Source organism: Macrobrachium rosenbergii, chromosome 3 (assembly GCF_040412425.1).
Source record: "Macrobrachium rosenbergii isolate ZJJX-2024 chromosome 3, ASM4041242v1, whole genome shotgun sequence".
Taxonomy (NCBI): Eukaryota; Metazoa; Arthropoda; class Malacostraca; order Decapoda; family Palaemonidae; genus Macrobrachium; species Macrobrachium rosenbergii.
Genome location: NC_089743.1, coordinates 51,910,016 through 51,935,188, shown reverse-complemented (window position 1 = coordinate 51,935,188; position 25,173 = coordinate 51,910,016). Strand labels below are relative to the sequence as shown.

At 40.8% G+C, this 25,173-nt stretch overlaps 1 protein-coding gene across 1 annotated transcript in view; it reads left to right on the top strand.

The window, feature by feature from the left end:
- The window catches only part of LOC136855636 (glutamine amidotransferase-like class 1 domain-containing protein 3, mitochondrial), a 54,563-nt gene that overhangs the window by 13,992 nt on the left and 15,398 nt on the right, over window positions 1-25,173 (top strand). Inside the window, exons 3-5 of the mRNA XM_067132821.1 lie at window positions 497-642; window positions 6,453-6,622; window positions 23,144-23,220. Of these exons, the coding sequence (XP_066988922.1) occupies window positions 497-642; window positions 6,453-6,622; window positions 23,144-23,220 (393 nt within the window). The remainder of the gene's footprint in view (window positions 1-496; window positions 643-6,452; window positions 6,623-23,143; window positions 23,221-25,173) is intronic.

Genomic DNA, 25,173 nt, shown 5'->3' with positions numbered 1-25,173 from the left:
TAGCTGATAGGTAACTACAAGAATTGTTTTCAATGCTAGCAGTTTTTTCTATTTTCAAATTCATTACATACTCAATGTTTTGGAGGATACTTAATGTGTTGGAGGAGAATGTACCCATATATCCCACCTCCTATCAATGTGGGAATCATCTATGTAATTACTTGGTAAGTTACTTATATAAAAATGACATTTTTATAATAAAATAAGGTTTTATATATACTTACCAGTTACCTGTGAAATTTTGAATTCAAGCTGCCTTGTAAGTGAACTTGAAAATGTAGAATAAACTACGAAAGTACTTGTTCACTCACCTTCTGATGTGGATTTTACAATATTCTCAAGCAAGGGTCCCTTTGTGCTGCATTGGATATGGAATTACTTGGTAAGTATATATAAAACCTTATTTTATTATAAAAATGCCATTTTTCAGTTGTGGTTTATTATGCTGAACTTCTGGTATTTTGTTGCAATTTTTACATTGGTAATGATGTTTCAGGGTGCTCCAGATGAATCACAGTCCCGAAATGTGATGGTAGAGTCTGCAAGAATTGCTAGAGGAAACATTAAGCCTCTTGATGAATTGTCTAGTGGTGCTGCTGATGCAGTCTTTTTCCCTGGAGGATTTGGTGCTGCTAAAAATCTGTAAGTTATTTGAAGGAGCTGTAGTAAATTTTTATTGTCTTTTAGTAACATTACATATGGGTTATTTTTTGCATCATTCAAGATCCCCAGGAAATATACTGTATTCTGATTTCTTAGGTTATATTAATTTCCTGTGTACTCTAGGTATAAAAAAATGTACAGTAGTACTGTAAATCACTATTTGAAATTTTTAAGAAACAAAGTAAAATGATAAAATAATTTCATTGAACATTGCCAGCAAGCAGAATGAGATATTATATTGTACTTCATCATCACTAGTGCTTGAATATATCTCAGTATAGATATAAAAGTTTGCCACCACTCTAGCAGACACTGAGTTGACTAACAACTGTTAATGGTGAAAAAATCCACAATATTGTGATTGTAATTATATTGTATATAACAATTTATATACCAATAACTTTTGAGAACCTACTTGATTCTCCAGTCTAACCAGAAATGAAAAGTTATATATACAAAGTATAATGTTAAGAAAATATTTAGAGTTAGAGGATTTTAAAAAAACAAAATCAGTATTCAAAGGCTGGTAGGTTAGTCATTCAGGTAATTCCATCATTCTGCAGATAATGGAACTACATTTATTTGGGAGGAAACTTACCTACTGTTAAAGATAGCTTGTATCTCCGCGCCGATAGGCGAGTTGGCATTCAAACAAAAGATGCCTGGATGACTGTCTAGTACAGTACACCTGTTTTCCACCAGGTGTGTTTCAAATGTTTTAGCTCTTGTCAGAATTCTCCTTGCCACCATTGTGTATAGGCACTTTTTGGTATTTCGTGGCTGTTTGCTGCTATAACAGTACTGTAAATTTATTTTTCCTAGGGTGCCTCCACTGGAATCAAGGCTAAGAACATCAGGTTCTGTAGGAATGATTACTGTGTTAACAGGATGTTGATCAATTAGGAGATACACAGTTTTTATGACAATGGTATGAAGTGTGATCTTGAGAATAGATGTGAGGAAGTAGGGATTTTCGAAGGACTTACTGCTTAAGTTGTTTACGACAATGGTATGAAGTGTGATCTTAGAATAGATGTAAGGAAGTAGGGATTTTTGAAGGACTTACTGCTAAAGTTTGTTAGTATAGGTCCTTCGTTTGTAGATATCCTTACTCAGTCTAGACTTTTCCTTTGCTAATGCTTTACTTAGTACTGAGACTTCCTCTGTAGCGCCGCCTTCCGCTCCCCTTTTGGTTCAGGAAAAGCATATTAAGGACGTAAACCTTATTTTGGTTAGTACAAGGTTTGTTTGAATTGATTAGGGAATCGGTCTGGGTCCCTCCATAGTGTGTGATCATTTTTGTGTTCCCTCTTAGGAGGTAAGGTGTCAGTGCCCTTGCCTGTCTGTAGCCCGAGCCTAGGACTCCCCTGCAGCAGTTGGAAGAGTCTGCTGTCAGGGAACTGGGTTGATTCTCGGGGCGATGTGGTTCTGTGCCCTCTGTCACCCACCTCTCTGTTTTTCATGCTCTAAGTCTCGTATAATGCGTTACCCAAAAGGTCATTTTGGTAAATGTTAATCCTTGCTACGTATGCGACTTTTACTGTCTTTGGCACCTAGTATGAGGTTGTTAGCACTGATAGGACTAGTTATATAGATATACTGTACTAGTCAAATGCTTTGGACTTACTGAAATGGAGTCTCAGCTTAGATTGTTGAAATTTTGATCTTTTATTAAACTTTTTCCCAGGATAAATGCCTCTTCTCTGTGTCATCTTAGAGAGGTTAAGGCACCAGCTTAGTGTTTTTGGCACCAACGGGAGTTTAGTGAGAAAGAGTGTTAGTTTTTAACTTGCTCAGCCAACCTTGTTTCTGATGCATTAGGCTAATGTTTTCATGCTTATACTAATTTGGTTTGGAAGAAGTGAGAACACTTATGCTCCTATTAGTGGTAAGGCTTATGCTGCACAGGTTGAGGTGATAAGGGAGGATATATTGGTAGAAGACTTATTTTTTACCTTTTGGGAGTGAGTTCAGCCCTCAGGTTCTTTTAGATTGCCAATTGCAGACCTCCTGGTAAAGCTTACAAGACTTCAGAGCGGTTGAAAGACCATCAAAGATGCCTGGCAGGTCGTCCCTGGTCAGAAACTAAGTCATAGTGGAAAAATTGCTTCTTTGAGTGAAATGAACAACATGATATTGGTTTCATAATTCATTCTGCGGAAGGACAGTACTTTTGGCAATTGAGGATTCAGTAAGGACAAAACTACCTACAGAGTGGCCATTACATCCACAAGTTCGACAGTTGCTGTGGGATTAGAGGAGTGCTCAAATGTAGACTTATTAGCATGCAGATGAACAGAAACAACCAGTTAATTACTACTGCTTTGAGGCTTGAACAGTGGATGTGTTTCTTTAAGTTCAGCCTGATTCAGACTCATAAGTCTCCCCTATCTCTATCTACTCTAAGGAAGTATTGAGCAAATTTTAAGTTCAAGAATTGCTCAATGACTCCTGTAGATCCCCAGTAGCCTCACCCAATGATTTTCAGACTTTTTAGCTCTCTCGGTAGATGTGTCTCTTATTCTTTCATTAAGGGGAAATCGACTCAAACTAATGCATTCCATGCACTTCCACTAACTTCTGTACAGTAATACCCTGAGCTTGCACGATTTGAGTTGTGCGAATTCACAGATACATGAACTTTTCTTAGGAACTTAACTAATTGTCATACATGAGTTTTTCACAGACATGCAAACTTTTAGAAATCCTTGAGAAACCCTGCAAAAGTGTTTACGTTTAATTTTTTATGTAATTTATAAGTTCTCAAGCTTTATTGTGTAAATTAACATTAAATAATAAGAATAATTTCTCTCTCTCTCTCTCTCTCTTCTCTCTCTCTCTCTCTCTCTCTCTCTCTCTCTCTCTCTCTCTCTCTCTCTCTCTCTCTCTCTCTTACTGAGATGAGAGAATTTTTATGTTACGTGTATATGATTATTTATTTTGCATTATAAATAAATGATTTACCCAATAATAAGTATTAATTTTCAAGTATTAATTAATAAGATTAAATAATAATAATAATAATGTAACTATAATTACAAAATTTGTATTTTAAACAAACAAATATCTTTCCCTCATCTTTTGTCAACTCTTTGAAAGGAAGCTCGAAGACGAAGCTGTCAGATATGTTAATTTAACATGACAGGAACAGAGAGTGTTTTCAATTAGCGGTCAAAAGATTCTTACATAATATTCTCTCTCTCTCTCTCTCTCTCTCTCTCTCTCTCTCTCTCTCATAGTTAGCGCAACCTACGTATTACTGTTTTTCTGTATGTCTTTACCTGTACAGTAGATATTTTTAAATTGATCTAATTTTACCTGTACCATCTACGAACTGTAAATGCGCTGTTCTAAAACGTAGAGATACAGCGCATTTCAGAGCAAAGAGAAAGAGAGAATAAAGAAGTTCTTGAAAACAAGGTTGAGAAGACTTCTAAAAATAGATTGGTGGAATGGGGGGAGAGAGAGAGAGAGAGAAATAGTATATGTAATCTTCACACACTCCTATATTTTTACGCCAACCATTTATTTCTTTTTTTAAGGGTAATGTATTAAGCTAACTTTTAAATGAAGTTACAGTAACTTCAGTTTCATTTAAAAGCTAGCTTAATACTTTGGGAGCATGATTAGGGTCATATTTAGTGTTTAAAATCTAGAAATAAGTATTTATTAGCATTTTTAGAGAGTGTGCCAAACTTAGGCAAAAATTTGCCTTGCGTGGGGCGGGGTTGGGCTCTGGAACCTACTGTAATCTCGCATAAGTTCAGGGTGCATCTCAAACTTGACTGCTTGGAGATGCTCGACTGTTTCCTCCCAATAAGGGGATTTTCAAAGGTGACTGTCTCCTCCCAACAAGGGGATTTTCAAAGGTATCATGGGCTCTATCCCTAATGAAATGGAAAACAACCATGGCCTTGTGCCAGTAGCAGTGGTTTGTGTATTGCTCAGGGTGCCACTCTAGAGGAATTTTCAGCACCTGGAACCCTGTAGACATCAAAGTTTCCCTGCTTTAGATATAGTAAGACTTTTTCACTGTCTGCTTTCAAGGTTATTGTTCCATACTTTCCTTGGTATTGTGTTATGTGCTGTTAGATCTGGCTGATGATCTGCACCTTAAGGTGTTGAGATCAGTTGAGATTGAAGCCCCTACTACTTGCTATCAGTCTCTCTTTGGAATTTAGACACAGGTCTAAATTTTAGCTGCAGATTCTTTTGAGCCTCTGGAATGAGTTTCTTTGAATTATTTACTATGAAACCATCTTTGATTTAGCACTGTTAGCATTTAAAAGAGTAAATTTATTGCAAGCACTCTCCTTAAGGCTGTTGTAAAGGGGATGCTTTTTCATCATTTTGCCTTAGAGCTGAGAATGATATTAAGACTAAGTTTTTCAGAGAACTGTGAGAATCCCAATTTAACCAGTTTGGTGGGGAAGAAGAGGAAACACTTTTTTCCTGTTGGGGCAGTTGAATCGTACTTAGGTAGGTTAAGCCTGGAAGAGGCAGTTATCCTTATGTTTTGTGATTTTAGAATCCTAGAAAATCTTTTTCAAGGGTTAAGCCAGGAAGAGGCAAAGTTAACCTTTTGTTTGGAGATTTTAGAAACCTAGAACATCTTTACATCTTTCTCAAAGGTTAATCCTTGGGGAAGCAAAGTTAACCTTTTGTTCTTTGGTTTTAGAAACCCAGAATGTCTTAATCAAAGAACATGAGGTTCTCTGAGACATATTTGATTAGGCTAGTGCATGAGAACTATCTCCATACCTTTTATCTTTGTTAAAGGTAAATATTCATAATGTGAGAGCTGTTTCTACTTCATTTAGTTTGATGACACGTTGTTGCTTGAGGATTGGATTAATGCGGCGCAGTAGAAGTGCAATTTGCTTTTTGCAGCTCACTACCTTAAGTATGCAGCATCATGTTTGAAAACAGTAAAGCCCTTAGTCCGCAACTAGTAGCAGGTCAAGTCTTCTCCTGAGTTAAAGAAAGAGCAATCATTTAGGCTCTTTGTTTTAAATCCTGGGTTTTAATATTATGGGGAGTATGAAGGTACAGGTATTGTATAGGAGCATACCTTTATATCATAAAGGTATTTATTTTTAGTGAATGCCGCTTCTCTTTCATTCTGGCTGAATCAAAGTGGTTTTCTCCGCAAGGGTGCTCTTCACTGCACTCATATGAGAGCCTTGCTCCCTGAATGGAATCCAAGTTTTAGCAGCAGTAAGATCCAGAGAAGATTCCAGATCGGATAAGAATGTTTTGGGTTTCATGCAAGAAACCTTTAGCTTGATTGATTGAGCGGATTTGTCTAGCTGCATTACCCACCATCCTCTTCTCAATGTGGGAATCAGCTATCATTAACAGTAGGTAAGATTCATCCCAAATGATATAAATTTTCATAATAAAATTTATTATTTGGATACTTACCTACTGTTAAAGTAGATCCCACCCAGCATTCCCACAATTTAATGTGCTGTCAATGAGAATTCTGATGAGCTAAAACATTCGAAACACCTGGTGGAGAACAGGTGTACTGGACAGTCATCCAGGCAACTATTCGATCTTTTGTTTGAATGCTGACTTGCTTATTGGCTTGGAGATATAAGCTATCTTTAACAGTAGGTAAGTATCCAAATAATAAATTTTATTATAAAAATTTATATTGAATTACTGTGGATTTTTTCTCCCATTTTAGTGACTTGTGATCATGAGGTTGTGGTAATTGTTAATTTTATTGTGTTGTTCTTAATATCTTTTCTAAGTATTCAGAAATAATGTTTTTTTTTTTTCAGGTCAGACTTTGCTGTCAAGGGAGCTGACATGACGGTAATTGCTGATGTTGAACGTGTCATAAAAGACTTTCACTCAACTAAAAAACCCATTGGTTTTTGCTGTATTGCTCCAATGTTAGCTGCTAAAGTGTTGGGGAACAGTGGAGTCAGTATTACTTTAGGGAAAAGTGGTGAGTATTTTTCTAGTATTTAAATAACGTATTTATACTCACTATTAAATTTTAATTTTCCAGTGAGAATGCAGACCCTTATCCTATATAGGAATATTCTTGGCACAACTGGTTTGTTCGTTGAAGCTTTTAAGAAAGTATCTACAGGTGGAGGCAGGTGGGTGAGTGTGGTTAGTACTTACTCATTCACTTATGTGCATATCCTTACTGCTGTTGTTGGTCATGAATTTTTGACTGGTGGTTTTTGGAGTTATTTAGCATTGTGCCTTTTTCTCTTGGTTTGGCATAGTATGTTTGTGTTTGTCTGTTCTAGTAAGTCTGGTATGATTCAAGAAGAGCCCAGTGTCCTTGGTGAGTGTGTGTATGTGTGTCTAATTGTTTTATGTCACCTTCAAATGTTGATATTCATTCCTTCATCTCTTTGTGTGGGGGTTGCAAGTGTTCCAGAGGTTTCCTCTGGGAATTAGCTGCAGAAATTTTGTTTTAAATGGAAGGAGGCCAAGGTGGTCTCATTGGTATCGTCAGTGAGGCAGTACAGTTGACCTCTGCCTATTTGTGGTTTGATATTTGAAGCTTCACCTTTTCGTGGATTTTTCTGTGGAACTTATCCCCGAATTATTTGCGAAAAAGTTGGTAATTTGCGGATTTTTTTGTCAAGAAATATTCACTAATTACTGTATTTTCATGTTATTTTATTGACTAAATACATTTTTTATGATAGAAAAAGAATGACTAATTTTGAAATATTAATATTAATGTAAACAGCAAAATATCATTAATATGTATTTTTTCAATGCATATTAAATATTTAGGTACTGGACAGTATTTAACTCTACTTTGAATTCCTAGTGTTTTCCTATGTATTGTAAAAAAGACAGTGAAACTGCTTTAATACTGATGTACTTGAATGTATAGGGATAACTTGATTAGTTTTCACACGTAGCTGTAAGCCATATATTTTTAAGGGTAATGTAAGATGCCTTTGGAATAATATTAAAGTGTTTTAGATGATAGTTTACGGTATATTTGGTGTAGGATGATGTTTAAGGTAAACATTTGGTGTGTGAAATATTAAGACAGGCAATTATAAGCATTTTTAGAGGGAGTTTTGCTATTTGCGGGTGGGTGTGGTACACATTCCCTGCAAATACCAGGGGATGACTGTAGTATGTTTGTCTGATTGATATGATGCAAGAAGAGCCAAGTGTCCTTGGTGAGAGTGTGTCTGTGTGTGTATAACTGTTTTATGTCACCATCAGATGCTGATTTTCATTCCTTTATCTCTTTGTTGGGGGGGGGGGGGGTTTGCAAATGATCCTGAGAATTCCACTTTGAGTCAGCAGCAGAAATTTTGTTTTAAACGAAAGAAGGCCAAGGTGGTCTCATTGGTATCGTCAGTGAGATAATACTTTTTCATCTTATGTTTCTTGTTAGTGCTGTGCCCTTGATGACCTGGAAATCTTGTGCTGGTCCCACTCCTTGCCATTCTCCCCCTTGTTGCAGCTGAGTTTGGTGTGGGGTTTGTCAGTGAGCTCACGTCTCCTGTCACAATTGACCAGGCATGCTTTCAGTGACTTTCTTGTTTATTATCAGTCAGCTGTCTACCCCAGGTTGCACATGACTTGCAGTGCTGGACTTGAGCCTAAAGGTTCCTTTAGAGACCTGAGGGTTACCGACTGCTCTCTGACCTGCCTTGGTTTGTTTGGAGAGCCTTCATTTGCAGCCTTCCTGACACACCTCACTGTGGCTGGTGCGTCCTCTGTTGCTGCAGTTGAGTTCCCACTACTGCTGTGGCTCCTGGGGCCAAGGATCCTTCTCCTGCTTCTGCTGCTCCTTTGGCTGTGATTCCTGAGTCTTCTTATGGAATCTTCACCCTGACGACTATATCTATGGCTGTTTGGTAGAAGAGCTGAGCAAGAGTCAAAGTGTACTTTTTCTGACTTCCCAGTCCTGCAGTTACCAAAGAGGCAAGAAGGCATAGAAGTCTTCTCCCTGTGTCAAATCCCCCCTAGGCTTTGCATTACTGCCACTCTTTCTGGAAGAGGTGCAACAGTCAATGCTTCTGTTTGGAAGGCCAGTGTTCTGGGAGGAGGACTGATGACTCTGACCATGTGACTGATCTGGACTCTGTTCTTACTCACTGGGCCTCCAGAAGCACAAAGGAAGGAGTTTGTGCTCCCTGTGGTCTTGGATATCCCTGTTCCATGAAATTGCTTCAGGATGGCCATTGGAATTTACATGATTGTGTACCCTTCCTTGGCACCAGTCCATTGTTCTTGGATCAGTTACTGGTCATCACAGTTAGGACCAGTTCTGGCTGGTCTGGTTTTGCTGCTGTTCCTTTGTAGATCTTTCAACTGTGACACAACCTGGGTTCTTGGGCATGGGGTATGCTGTATCACTGTCTGTTGAGCAATTGCTCGGGCAGTCGGGTGCATTTCCTCCTCTGATTTGGGAACTTTCCAGGCTGTTGTAGACTGGGCTTGGAGCTCATTTGCTAGAGATCTTGGAGCTCATTTGCAAGTGCAGTGATCCCAGGGAAAGCTTCGTGACCATCTCCTAGGCATATGGTATTGTCCAAGGAGTGGATCCTGGTGTTCACCCTGGTGTTCCTTGACAAGAGTAGGCCAAGGTCACAAATTTTTATGTACAATACATGCATGTGTTAAAGTACACTTTTTATATAAGTAACTTACCAAGTAATTACTTAGCTGATGATTATGCTCGCACGGCATCCTAAATTCAAAATTCGCGGCAGCGTGTCGGTTGCAAAGCCCCATTCACTGCAGTGGGAGAGAGGGAGCGACAGAAGCCAGCGGCATCATTCTATTTTATGCTGTGCTCTCGACAACTTGTTCTCTGAGCTTTGGCTTTCATGATTCGCCAGTTGTTCATAGCTTGCTAGAAGTCGGTGAAGTATTTACTTTAGTTTTAAAGCTGTGGCTTTTGTTGGTTTGTAATTTGCATTAGCTTAATTTCCTATTAGTTTAATCATGTCAGATTCTGGTGCTTCCAGTCATCGTTTCTGTAGTGAGGGCTCTAAGACTAGATTACTGAAGAGTTGCTATGATGCATGTACCATGTGCACTAGTTCTTTGTTGGACTGGTCGGTACCGTTCTCGGCTAGCACTCTGCAGGGCCTGTGTTCAAATCTCCGGCTGGCCAATGAAGAATTAGGGGAATTTATTTCTGGTGATAGAAATTCATTTCTCAGTATAATGTGGTTCGGATTCCACAATAAGCTGTAGGTCCCGTAGCTAGGTAACCAATTGGTTCTTAGCCATGTAAAATAAGTCTAATCCTTCGGGCCAGCCCTAGGAGAGCTGTTAATCAGCTCAGTGGTCTGATTAAACTAAGGTATACTTAATTTTAACCATGTGCATTAAGTGTAGGGGGCAGGCATGTTCTAGGGAGAGTACATGTTCTGAATGCAAGGATTGGGATGATTGTACAGTAGTTGGAAGAGGTTTGAATTCCATCTTATTAAAGTTGAGAAAGATAGGCTTAGGAAGGCAGCTACTCATGCTGTAAGTAGGGCCTGTTTGAGTAGAGATTCTTCCTCTAAGCCTAAGCAAGACTCCGGTGTTGCTCTTCACTCATCCCCAGGACATATGCTCTCTCCCATCCTCAGTCCTCCCTCTCTTCCTCCACCCACTCCCGTGCCTAGCTCCCGTGCTTCAGACCCTGATGCCACTGCCAGCCTAGAATCTAGAATAGAATCTAAATTCGATAAGATCAGTTTAGTGGTGAATTCAGTTCAAAGATGGGGGTGTCCCTATGTGTCCTGATAGACAAAGTGTTCAGCGACAAAGTGTCATGTGATAAAGTGCCAAGTGATGTGTTAGTGGAGGAGGTGGTCTCCCATCCCGTCGGTGCTCCTAGATGAAGGTCACTGTCCCGCTCCCCTGCTCCTGGGAGAAGACATACTGGAGGTCCAAGGGAGGCTGGCTGTTGGAAAGGATGTGCACCAACTGTCCTCAAGCTTGGATTCAGATTCCAATCGTGGGCATCTTTCCCAGTAGGAGCCAAACTTCTCTTGTTCTAGGAGAAGTTGGATCTCAGGGGAGCAGAACCATGATCATCATATTATTAAAGGAGGGCTATTGCATCCCGTTTTCGGAGAACCCTCCTTTAATATCCTCTCCCATCGCCTTGACGGCCTACTCAAAAGGCTCAGAGAGACATTTGGCCCTTTAGAAGGAAGTATCCTCTCTCCCTCTGAAGAGAGTCGTCGAGGAAGTGGATGTTCACTCTCAGGGGCTTCTACAGTTGTCTGTTTGTAGTTCCCAAAGCGTCAGGAGGCTGGAGACCGGTCCTGGATGTAAGCACCCTCAATCACTTCGTAATAACAGTAAAGTTCAGGATGATCACGCTGGATATGCGAGATGTATATCTTCATATTCCCATTCATCCAATTTTCAGGAAGTACCTAAAGTTCGTCTTCCAAGGAAAAGTCTGCCAGTTTCAGTCCCTCTGCTTCGACCTCTCCATGGCCCCTTCAGTATTCTCTTAAGTCCTCTCTCCTCTCGCCAAATGGCCCAATCTAATTGGCATAACCATCAACCTTTACCTGGATGACTGGCTGCTTCGATCACCCTCGAAGGAAAAGTGCGTGAAGGACCTTCAGACAACTCTACGGCCCTCTCAAGATCTAGGAATTCTTCTAAATCTCCAGAAATCCCAGTTGGTTCTGACACAGGAGATTCTTTATTTAGGAATGATTCTCAACTCTCGGACTTTTCAGGCTTTTCCGTTCCCCAAGAGAATGGCAAACTGCCTACAGACAATTCGCAAGTTCCTCTTCCTTTCATCGTGTTCGGCCCGTCTATGGATGAGCCTACTAGGGACTCTTATCCATTGAGACCTTAGTCACGTTGGGCAAACTACACACAAGAGTTCTTCAATTCTTTCTCAAAGCCAACGGGGACAGGAAGACTCAGCTGGACCCAATAGTTTTTCCCATCACTCAGGAGATACAGTCAGATCTTCAGTGGTGGCTCCCTGAAGGAAGGTTTTTGCAGTGGAGATCCCTTCTTCCTCTGAGCCCCGATATAAACTTCTACTTGGAAGCTTCAGATCAGGGCTGGGGAGCTCTTCTAGGGGATCAAGAGGTCTCTGGGACGTGGTCCCTGGGGTAGACTTCCCTTCACATTAGTGTGAAAGGGCTGAAGGCTGTTCATTTAGGCCTACTACATTTCTCTTCGTTGATCCGCAACAAGACAGTGGTTGTTCATGCGGACAAAACCATGGTGCTGTCGAAATCAAGAAATGGGGTCACTCGTTCCTTCTCCCTTTGCCAGACTGCAAAGGACCTCCTTTTTTGGGTGCACCAGAATCAAGTGACGCTGGTCATTCGCTTCATCCAGGGGAAATTAAACGTCCTGGCGGATGAGCTGAGCCATCGCAAGCAAGTCTTCCTACCGAATGGACATTGGACCATAGGATTTGTGTCGACCTTTGGAGATTGTGGGGCAAACCCTCCACAGACTTGTTTGCCACATCAAGAAACAATCATCTTCCTCTCTTTTGCTCTCCAGCCCTAGATCCCCTGGCTTGGGCAACAGATGCCATGCTTCTAGATTGGTTGGGTCTGGACCTCTATGCCTACCCTCCCTTCAGCTTGGTCAGGGAAGTGCTGAAGAAATTCGTGTCTCACCCTAACGTATCAATGACACTCGTGGCACCGTTTTTGCCCACGAAGGAATGGTTCCTGGACCTTCTTCATCTTCTGGTAGACATCCCGAGGCTGCTTCCCCAAAAACTGTGGCTACTAAGACAGCCACACTTCAGGAGGTGTCACCAAGGGTTATCCACTCTCGCTCTGACAGGCTTCAGACTGTCAGGAAACTCGTCAAAGCGAAAGGTTTTTCAAGAGCAGCTGCGGAAGCTATTGCAAAGTGCAGACGACAGTCTACTTGCAACTTCTACCAGTCGAAGTGGACAGTATTCTGTCGATGGTGCCTCAGACATCACATCGCGTCTTCTGAGACGTCTTTAGTTCAGATTGCAGATTTTCTCTTGTATCTGAAGACTTCTAAGAGTCTCCTTGTCCACCATTAAAAGATACTGAGTGATGCTTTCCTCAGTTTTTAAGCACAGAGGTTTGGATCTTTCATCTAATCAGGATCTTAATGCTCTCCTTAAGTCTTTTGATATGTCCAAGCAGAAGAAGTCAGATTTAGTGTGTTGGAACCTGGATGTAGTCCTTAAGTGACTTCTGGGCCTTCCTTTCAAGGCTCTCAGTTCCGCCTCTCTCAAGAATCTTTTGAGGAAGACCCTCTTTCTAGTAGCCCTGGGTACGGCTAAACGCTTAAGTGAGCTACATATGATAAACAAGAGGATTGGGGTCTCCCAAGGGGATGCAGTTTGCTCTTTCACTTTGGACTTCTTGGCTAAGAATGAGGATCCTTCTAAGCCTTGGTCTTGCTCTTTCCATATCAAGAACTTGATGGATATTTGGGTCTGGATGAAGAAGAGAGGGGTCTTTGCCCTGTCAGATTACTGAGGTACTGTCTGCATAGGACCGAGAAGGTCTCTGGTGTTCTATCAAGAATCCTTCTCGCCCACTTTCTAAGAATGCCTTATCGTTCTTTATTTGAGACCTAATCTCCCAAGCACATTCCCGGATTCAGGAAGACACTTTGGATTCAGGAAGACACTTTTCTGTTGATCAAAGTCAAAACTCTAGAAGTCAGAGCAGTAGCCACCTCTCTCACCTTCAGACATAATTTATCCCTCTCTTCTATTCTTCAGTCAAGCTTTTGGAGGTGCAAGTCAATCTTCGCATCTCATTATTTAAAAGTAGTGGAAACACTATTTGAAAACTAGGGCAATACCTCTGACCTTTGGCAGTGGCATGGTATTGGGGGAAGGAGCATAGGAGAGATCCTCTTTCTTCTGTCTCTCTGCCTTGTTATAAGGATGTCGAGTTCTTGGGGAGCCTGAGGGTACTTTGTACCTGGAGTGCCCACCAGTTCATTTGATGAGTAGTGGTTTTTTGTTGTGTCAGGGCTGGTGACAGGTGTTCTCTCGTTTGTTGTTATGGTACTGCGCCCAGGGCAAGGGCATCTTTTTTCCTGCATTACATCTTGTCAATGATCAGGCATATCCTCTGATGCAAGAGTCCCGCTGATGTAGAGGCAACTCTCAGCTCAGCGTAGCGCCGCTACAGGTTAAGATGAGCACCAACCAGAGGCAGCATTCATCTGCTGTAGCTTTTGCCAGGTAAGGAAGCGACAGGCACTGTTTCAGTACCAGCCACCTTTTTTCTGGTTCAAGTTTTTTACCATGCCTAATGTGTTGAATTAGAGTAGTCCATTCATCCCATCCCCCTTGCAATGTGGGATTCAGCTAAGTAATTACTGCACTTGGTAAGTTACTTTTATAAAAATGACATTTTTATAATAAAATTAAGTTTTATACATACTTACCAAGTAATTACTAAATCAGAGCCCGCCCTCCTCCCCTCTGTTTCTTTTGTTCATGGACTTTGCGGCAATAAATAGAATGACGCTGCTGGCTTCTGTCGCTCCCTCGCTCCTGTTGCAGTGGGCGGGGCCTGTCACTCCCTGTTTTGCAGCCGACACGCTGCCGGAAATTTTGAATTTAGGATGCCGTGTGAGCATAATTGTAAGCTAAGTAGTTACTTAGTAAGTATATATAAAACTTAATTTTATTATAAAAATGTCAAATTTACCTGAGTCATGTAGGATAGACTAGGAAGATTGTGTACTAATTGTAGGTACTATATGGGACATAATGTATTTCCTGGCATTGAAGATGCTCCAACCTCAAAGATGCACCCCAGTTTAGAGTAGCAAAACTTTGATAGCTGTTCATTGTTGGGTGCGGTGCTTGCATTTTCTTGTCTCAGTGCATGGAATGACTTTGGATTTGGCTGCTACAGCATATTGATTATTATAATTTTTCATTTTTTTTAAAAATGTTTTGTTTTATCATTGATTTTAATTGTTAATTTTATATAAGTAACTTACCAAGTAATTACAAGTAGTGCTTGAGTTACGATAATTTGCCTTATGGTAATTTGACTTTGCGATGGGGTTAGCACTTAATACTGGTACGACAGTATTTAGAAAATATTTTAAAATTTCGCGCAGGTACCAACAGCAGCTTACAATCAGGCAGTGAGAGAGACCAAATTACAATAGACCAACTTCTTTTCCTCCATCTCTTTATCCCATTTTCTAGTTAAAAAAATAAAAGCGAATGATAAAAGTATTGTTATTAACGTTATACTCTTACGTAAATGCGTACAGCCATAAACAACCAAACAAGAAACTGCTGTTTTGCCAATAGCCGAATTGGATAACAATAGTTGTTTTGCTTGTACTTCAACAATTACCGTAGTTATGTTACAAATGACGGTAAGTAGAATATATTTTTACATTATACTCTTATCCGCTATGGAGAAACGATCAGCAATGAAATATACTGCTAAATTTAAGCTGCAAGTTGTAGCTGAATCTGAGAAAACAATGTTCATGTTGCTAATGACTATAAATTATCATGCATTGGCAACATGGATGAAACTCGACTATAAAGAAAATTGGAGAGAGAAGTATTTTAATCAAAACTACTGGGCATGAAAGAACACATTACTGCTGTTTTCACGCCGATAAAAGATAAATACATAAAGCTCGTATTATGATGAGATCAAGTGAAAAAAGCGAACGGAATCTTGATTTTTTTACACAAAACAAACATACCGCCAATGGCCAACGTTACCTATTAATGAAAAAAATAACCAAAATAATTTCACAACGAGATGTAATTAAGTTATATTTTGACTTAGAATCCCTTCTTATAACGAAAAATATTCCATATAAATAAAGTATGTACAGATTCATTTATGCTAACTAGAAGCAAGAAAAGCATACCAAGCTGAGTTAAATACACCAAAACAAACATATCACGTAATCGATTTCCAAACCAAAACATTCATTGCTATGATCGCAATTTATAATACAAAAACAATATGAGAATACATACAATATTACTGGATACAGTGAAGTAAAACATAACTTTTTAAAAGATCCATGGAAAAGATGCATGTTCGTTTATGTTTGTATAATACGATGTTAGTAGGTGAATATAGAGTACAGTATAATGTAGGCTAGGCTGCTGTATATGTGTAAGATATACCGTAGTGTATAGGCTAAGCTGATCCTTGTTTGTTATTCAATTTCTCTTTGTATTGGATTATCATAAGTCAATCTGTATGAACCTCCAGAATTAGCTGATATTAATAATTGCTATACCGTATATGTATCAAGTGTACTTTATAGTGTAGGCTAGGCTATATTCGAGATACATTTTTTCCAACAAATTATAATACCTGTACTGTACATAGCTATTAGTTTCATTTATTCGCAGCAGCTTGAATTCAGATTTCGTGGTAGCGACACCGATGTTCTGTGTAGGTGACTAGTCTTGCCCTCTTATGAGAGTTAGGAATGACTTAGCAGATAATCCTCAGTCTGTTTCTGTGACATCTGGTGTTAATACCGGATGTCGGCAGCAGCTTTTTTTTTTTTTTTTTCCCCCTAATATTCAACCGGACTTTGGTGTTCAAGCCTAAAGTTGAGTATCTACAGCTGAAAGCTTTCAGGATGAGTGTTTTCCTTGTTTGTTGTTACTAAATGGTGTCAACTGGTTTTTTTAATAATAAATACCTCTACAGTAGTGAATTTACAATCGTTTTAACTCACCTTTATGATGAGTAATGTAATAATGTACAGTGTTGCTGAGTAATGTGATAAAGTAAACTTTGCATTTGCTACCATCTTCATCAAGTAGTATAATAAAATGTAAACATTGCGTTCGCTACAGGACTGATATTTTCAGTAATGATTCTTTACATTTCTGCAAGTCTCAAATAATGTTTGTTAGGAGTTGAGATTTGTCTGTATGATGGTACTCTGTGTACTTCAAAGAATTAATTAAACATCTTATTACACTTTCCTTTGCAGAGAACTGAAAAAGTGTAAGGACAGAACGTAGCAAGGAGAGAAATCATGATTTTTTTGGTTGCACTGGGCTTTTGGAATTTTTGATGTTCTTGACAGCTGATGATCAGCTCCAAATGCCCAGGAGCACTCACCAGCTCCCGATACCTTAGCTTACGAGCTACTAGCTCGCTTGACGGCCAGTTGCCTGGCGCCATTTACATGTGGGAGCACTCAGCGCCCAGCACCAGCTCCTGATCATCTGGCACTTACTCTCCCCACATCCAATTTTTTCTCTCCTGCTACTAGCCCTCTAATTTTTTTTCTTCTTCTTGCTCCTGCACCTGGCTCCCTCACTTCCTTCCCACGCCATTGCCAGTCTTGTGTCTAGGTTAACAGAGGTTAACCCTGAAATAGTAAAGTATTGGGCAGTGGAGGAGGTGCCTACTTGTTCCCGATGCTCCTAGACAGAAAGTCCCTGTCAAACTCCCCTAAACTTGGGAGGAGGGATACTGGAAGTCCAAAGAGGTTGGGGGGGTTATGCACGGGTAGTTGCCCCCTCAGTCGAGCCTGTTGCCAGTTCCAGGTATCTACAGATAGCCACTGGAAAGTCGTTTTGCTGGATGTTTAGTGGAGGATGTGGCTATCCGGCCCTATCGGATCTCCTAAATCTGGTCCCTGTTAGACTCCCCTAAATCTGGGAGGAGGCATACTGTTGGTCCATGGGAGTCCGAAGAGGTTTTTACCCATGGATAGATGCTCCCTCAGCTGAACCTGTCACTATTTCCCAGGTATAGGTGGATAACTGCTGGAAAGGTGTACAAGTGAACCGTCACACCTTATCTTCCAGTGGATCAGACTCTGAGTCTAAAGGGTGCAGCTGGCATTTCCAGGATTCTTCCAGGCCATTGAAAAGGCTCGTGATGGAGGATCAGGCTCCCTCGATCCTTTGTAAGTGCCATGGCGACCAGGAGTCCTCTTGTAGTTTTTGAGAAAACGCAGAGCTCCCAGTGGATACCGAGCTCCCAGTGGCTCCCAAGCGCCCAATGGCTTCTAAACGCCAAGTGGATCAGAGACGTCCATGGGATCAAAGCTCCCAGGGGGATCCAAGCATCCAGAGGGATTGGATGGATCCAAGTGTCCAGTAGGATCTGATGGATCCAGGTGTCCAATGGGATCTGACGGATCCAAGCACCCAGTGGCATCCGAGGGATCCAAGCTCCCAGTGAGAGCTGAGCGATCAGTGGGATCTGAGCTCCTAGCCGATCAGAGCACCCAGCGGATCTGAGTGCCTAGTGGGATCTGATGGATCCAAGTGTGTAGTGAGATCTGATGGATCCAAGTGTCTGGTGGGATTCGATGGATCCAAACACCCAGTGGGATCTGAGGGATCCAAGTACCCAGTGGGATCTGAGGGATCCAAGTGTACAGTGGGATCCAAGGGACCCAAGCGTTTAGTGGGATCCAAGGGATCCTAGCACCAACCTGCTGTGTCCAGTGCCAGTTCCACTTTGGTTCGGCACCTGAATTTTAAGAACACGCTGTTGTTCAGTCTTGTGTGCCAATTCCCATTGAACAGGGACCAAGTCTACCTCCAGATGAGACTTCTGGGTCAGATTTGTTGTTGGTCTATTTCCTAGTCATCCAAGCATCTGTCAAGGTTGGAAACTTGGCTTTTGTTTAAAAGGAGCAAGTGCCTCGTCGGATCTAGACATTCTTGTCAGGATTGTTGGAAGTCCTGATTTTTTGGACGCATCAGGAGCACTGACCAGAGTCCTCCTGTCAACTTCCAGTCACATCTCTCGGATTTTCGAGTTTTTCCGTCTGCCAAGGATCTCTGCTTTCAGACGGTCCAAGAGTTTTGCCCTTTTTCCCCCCTTCATGCCTGCAACAATAGTAGTGGGCCTACTCTAGCTCAGGCTCCCACGAGTTGTTAGCCTGATTGGACAGACCTAGTAGGACTTTTCAATGCATCCTCCAATTTTCCTTCACTTCCAAGACTGAATGCCATAAACTTCTTGGCTCTTCACTCCTCTAAAGATTTACAGGTTGACAGCTGCTGTTCTCTACTTCCTGTCAATGGTAAAAGCTACCTTCTTCTGGTGGTCTTTTAGCAGTTTTGTTCTTTGTTGAACAACCTTTCTTGTAAGGTGCCAATTCTTGTTTACCTGGATCCTTTCCCGAGCTCCTGGCGCCACTTCTTAGTGCCTGGCACATTCATTCAAGCCCCCGGCACCTGCTCTAGAGTGCTGTCATTATATCTCTAGTACTCGCTGGCCACCTACGTAGGCCTGGCATAAGTTCACGGAGCCCAGGTTCTTAAGGTTGTGGAATTTTTTAAGCTATTATAACTTTTCAGAATTTTTCAATGCATACAGTTCTGCACATCTTTGTTCTCTACTAGGGTATCGTCGAGTCCATACTAAGCGTTATCAAGTTCAGTTTTTGTCGAATCTGCATGGATTGTGACGTTTTCACCGGGCTGTCGTAAAGTCTGCAGAGTTGGCAGCTAGTTCACATGGTTGTCTGCGATTCTGCACATCCTTCTACTAGTTTGCTCTTTTGGCTGTGGGTCTACTTGATCATCAATGCGAAGCCTTCCCACAGCTGATAGAGGATGAACTAGACAGACTCTTCCTTCCGTCTTCATGGCTGTTGAATGGGTTTTGGAGATGCAGGAAGCACCTTTCTTTGTCCTTGCCAGATGTCAGCCTCCTGACAGCACAAGTTTTCTCTGGAGTCCTTGTTCCTCTTGTATTTAAATACTTATAGTTGTTTAAACTTTGTCTTTTGGAAAGGAAGTTCCTTCATCAGTGAACCTAGTCCTGGATTTCTTTTCAATGCTTCGGTTACGGGTTGGGGAGCCTTCTTAGGGAACCGGGGTTTTTCCTGGGCGTGGTCCCCAGAAAGATGGATCCTTTACTTCCTTCTCATAGAGCTGGAAGTTTTTTCACATAACTTCAATGCTTTTTGACCTTATTGCACTCCTAGACTGTGGTAACCATTCAGACTAGACCACAGGTCTAATGTTTTATGTAAGCAAGGATCTACTCCACGTCTCCCCACCTGTATAGGAAGAGCCCTGTTTTTGTGGACAGATCAGTCAGGTCTTCTAGTCACTTGATCAGTTCATAGAACTAAAGCCCTATCAGACGCATCGAGACATCAGAAGGGGACTGTCAACCCCCTGGCTGCTGGGATCTGTGGAATCTATGGTACAGACGTATCTTGGACCTGTTTGCCCCTTCAAGGAATCTTTGTTTTCCTCCTTTTGTGGTCCATACCATCCCTATAGCATGTGCAACAGCCGCCATGCTATAGACAGATCCGTTGGGCCACCTCTGTTCACGCCCTTCATCATGGTCAAGGAGGAGTGACACAGTCTTCAGGCTAACTCCAAGTTATGTTGTCTGCTTAGCCTTACAGTAAACCCTCCCGTATCTTGGGGGGGATGCATACCACATCCCCGTGAATAGCTAAAATCTGCAAATAATTAAAACCCCTCTAAAAACTCTAGAACTGCCTATTTTGATAGTTCAAACACAAAAAACCCCTGAGTATTTTAATAGTTTTATCACAAAAAAGTGCATTTAGTCATGAAAATGATATGAAAATACAGTAATTATTGAATATTTCTCAGTGAAAAATACCACGAATTGGCGAATTTTCCGCGAATAATGTGTGTATGTTCCATAGAGGAATCCGCAAATAGGTGAGTCCATGGATCATGAGAACTCGAACACGGGGGGTTTACTGTATTCTGGCCCATATCATGGTCCCTGAACCTGCTCGGTAGTGGGCGGACTCTACAGGATCCTCCCCCACTGTGTTGTCTCGGACAACCTTGCTTCAATAGGTCTACCAAGGTAGTCAGATCTTTTCACAACAGACTCCAGACTGTCCGGAGGATTATCAATTGAAGATCTTTTTTAGACGTAATGCAGAGACCATTGCAAGACGTGGAAGTCAATCTTCTCTCGTCGTCTTCCAGACCTGGGGATTGACTTTCCGAAGCTAGTATCTCAGGCCCTACGTCTCCTCTGCGAGATGTCCATGTTCCTTTTGAAATTACCCTGCTAAGGGGTATTGAACTATGCATAACTCATGTGTAAGCATGGAGACCTAGTTCATTGGCATCCCTATCTTAATTTCCTTTGAAGTTACTGACATGCCCAAGCAAGGAAGAAGGTGACATGGTTTGCTTGTTTCTCCTTGGATTTTAGGCAAGGACAGGGACCCTTCCAAGACCTGGATCCGTTTTCTTTCTCCCTTAGGAATTTTACAGACATCCGTGTCTTCCAGGAGCTCCAGACAGCACCCGAGCTCATAGCTCGGCTGGCGTCTTGCTCTCCTGGCACCAACAATAGCCTGGCACCAGCTTTGACTATGACGTCAGTTTTTGCTCTGAGCACCCAGCAGCGCTCACTAGCTCTGAGGAAGACTTAAGTTTTCTATCCAGTTAGAATGTTCAGGTTTGAAGGCCAGCCAGAACCTATGGTGTAATGGCAAGAACTACTTTCTTCCTCTGATTAGAACTCCTGGCAGCAACTGCAACCCCTGGCACCAGCTCACTTTCTGAGAGCCAGAACTGTTCACTGGCTCTGAGGAGGAATAGAGAGCTCTCTGCCCAGCTGGATGGTATGGTATTGCTTAAAAAGCTGGATCCCAGGCCACATGTAATCCAGGGAGTTAGGGCAAGAGGTTGTCTCGTTCTCTGATTAGAACATCTTGCCCTTTATCCTAATGGACTCTTATCTTCTGAGATATGGTCAGATTTAGGAGAAGCATTTTCCTGCTTCTAGTGAAAGCTAAAGATGTCAGAACAGCCTCTACCTCATCAGCTTTCAAACACTATACATCCCTTACGTCCATTCAGCAGTCAACCTACTGGTAGTATGATTGTTCTTCATTTCTCATAATCTTGAGGGAGTTTAAACAGTGTTTAAAAATTTGGCAGTACCTTGCAATTTTTAGTTACTGGCATGGTATCATGGAAGGAAGCATAGGATTTTCTCCTATTGCCTCTTCACCTTGTGGTGAGGTGTCGAATTTTGGGGACGCGGCGGGCGGGGTGGGTTGCAATGTACCCGGAGCACCCGGCACTCTTAGTGGATGGTTTGTGGTTTTACTTCAGTGTAGGTGACAGCATAATCTGGTTGTTTTTATTATGGTACTGCACCCAGGGCAAGGGCGCCTTTGAAGTTCTGGTAGTCATCAGATAATTCCTTGACGGCATAACTTCCACTGATGCTTTGGTAGCGATTGGAGTGCTCCACTACAGTGTTCCCTCTTTAGTAGAGGTGACCCTCGGCTTTACTGCTGCGCCACTACCGGTTAAGTTGAGCACCAACCAGAGGCAGTTTATACTGTAGGCTCTCTTAATTAACAAGGAACGACAAGCATTATTTTCAATGCTAGCAACTTTTCTATTTCTAATGTTTTAGAGTAGAATATGTCCATGTATCCCACCTCCCGTCAATGTGGGCTTCAGCTATGTAATTACTTGGTAAGTTATAAAATAGAGTTTTATATATACTTACAAGTAATTACATGATCGGAGCCCTCCCTCCTCCCTTTTGATAGACATAAGCGTAAACAGACTGAGGATTATCTGCTGAGTCGTTCCTAACTTTTTCGTTAGGGGCCAAGACTAGTCACTTACACAGAACATTGGTGTCGCTACAGTGAAATTTGAATTTAAGCTGCTGCGAATAAATGAAACTAATAGTTATGGAATTACTTGGTAAGTATATGTAAAACTTTATTTTATTATAAAAATGTCATTTTTTTTAAATTTTACATCCCATCAAAGTGAAAAGTTTGAATAGATTACCATGTAACATAACACTTGAATTACCCAGCTGTGTCGCAGTGGTAACAAATGGATGGGTCCAAACTTGCACAGGATTTCAAGAATTTGATAGTTTTGGATACATGCACATGCAGCAATTTTCTAAGTCTCAGATAAAGGGAAACTCGACTGCAATAGAAAATATTAAAATATGGCATGACACTGTATTGCAAAGTTAAACTTTCTAAAAACACTGTGCAAACATGACATCTTAATTATAATATAATGAAAATTAGAATAAAAAATTAAATCCACACAATACAAATATGAAATATTTCAATTTTCAAAACCTGAAAATAATTTGCAAATTGTTACCATTTGTAAAAGTAACACACAAGCATGACATAAAAACATTTGATTAGTCTTTCCCAATTATTCAGTCATGAAATTTTTAAGTTGTCATCTGTTAAATAGGATCTAGTGTTTTTTGAATAGCTAATATTGTGAATGAGTCCTGTGAAATTGAAGAAATTTGGGTGACTTGTCTGGTTTTACAATACCAGTCAAATGTTGTTAGCCTTATTGTAGAAGTCTCAAAACTTTTTTGTTGTAACTTTCTTCCTTAGTTTAATTTTGATTGTGCATAGGTATATTTACGATTTTTTCATGATCACAAAAACAGGTTAGAATATTTTGTGCTGGTCAGGTGTAAGGTTCATTGTGTGAAGGACCTTGCTTGATTATTTTAAATATTATATTTTACAGATGATGGTTCAGGAAAATGGCCATATGCAGGTTCAATCGAAGCAGCAAAATCCCTTGGTGCCACTGCTGTTGAAAAGGTAAAGTATAATATTGCACATTTTGCTTGGAGTCACAGTTGTATAGGGATACAAAGTCTCAAGGCTTAACTCTTCAGGACCAAATATATTCTGTAATTTGTATTTTTTTAATGGTGTCCTACCACTGGTTGGGATTATTGCAATAAAAATATATATCTTGTTCTTAACCCTTAATGGACAGGAATCCTCATAGTATTAATATTATGCGCCACACTGTTTGAATGAATTTAGTGGGAAAGAGGTTCATAGCACTTCAATGGTCTATGAATGACTTACGGCAGCTTATTACCTTGGCATGGGAGAGGCATCATCAGTATGCCTTGAGATTTCAGAGGAGGATGTACTGCCACTTTGCAGCTCCAGGACATCTTTTTATTTATTTGCTCATAAATATACCCAGGGATTGCTGTTGGTTTTAGTTATATCTTTTGTGATAGTGTGTCAGCTGTAATTGTAATTTTACTAAGAAGAGTGCAGAGAAATATTAGAAAAAACATGTATCCCTCACAAAAAGTTACTGCATCTCCCCATCTCAGCTTTAATTATAGTTTTACAAAATAAAATAAAATAAATTAGAAAAACATGCATAACTTGGTAAAATTAAGATATTTTTACGAGTCTTTTGTAAAAGAGGCCCCACACAGGGTTGTAAATAGTCACTTTCAACTTCCTGTGGAAGGTAGGGAAAATTTTTTAGAATTTTTTTCTTACACCATGTGCATTTGCATATCTTCCTTTTTCCATTGATATGTTTTTTCTTAAACTGGCCAACCTTAAAGTTTGCCCGGTTCCGAGGGTGTGCTTGATATATATTTAACCCATCCCTTAAGGGTTAAGGCAGTGATTTTCTTTCTATACTTTACCTCTTGATTGCTGATTTTTTTTAATGATTGATGAAGTTATGGTGAAAATAAGAATATTAAATAGTAATGTTCTCAAAATTTTTGCCTGTATAGTATATACTTTTTCTGGGCTCGACCTGTGTCACCCAGTGAAATGGTTCCAATAGCACTCATTTCTAGATATAAATATTGCTAAATATACCAGAGAAAAAAAGCTATCCATAATGCCGGGGTTACTACCCCCGGAGCGATCACCATAATGGTGTCGGTATGCACTAGGGGTGAGTGGACTCCACTATCACAGGTCTTCGTCCAATAGATCTCTCTATTCTCAAAGTCCCAAATTTAGGTGTGCCGTACCAAAGGTTGCTTCCCCACTCACCCGCTAGGCGTCATCACGTGACCGCGTCGTTATTCCAATTTTAGCACAATATCGAGAACACGTGAAATTTTGTTTTGTGATAGTGTTCCGTATTTTGGCAGCTCATCATGTCTTCTACTGAAAATTTCCCACCATCTAAGTTGAGTACTAATTCTAGTTGGTTTGTTTAACGCAGAGGCATCGTATTTTTGAATTGTACGTAGTTATTGTTTATCAGTATAAACAATGCTGCGTCACAGCCGAGCGTGGGCTGTATGTTTGCCTCTTCCCGTTTCGACCTTCTATCTCAACTTTCTAATAAATGAACGAATTCTCCTAGTTTTTATCTTTACTCCATTTAGTTTGGAGCTTAATTGGAGAATTTACCAGGTCGCTGGTTGGAGATGAGGAATCGGGTATCAGCCTCTTCGCTGTCACGAGAGCATTAGGCTCCCCATTTTCTGACAATAGAATTCGAGTCCTTTTATCGGTCTCCTTTTTCCACCAGCGAACTGGTTCCTTCTCGATGGTGTAAATTATTTATTCATGATGATAGCTGTTATGTACAAGGAAGGATGACATATCTATTCCTGGATTAATTTATGCATGCGATTCGGTGTCAGGGAGGCCATTTTGGGTACCTTACGTTACCAAAATAACCTATATTTCTTGGACCTTCCCTGCCGTCAAGTCAACTGTGTATTTATATATGTATTTATATATGTTTAATACTAGGCTACCCCACATCAC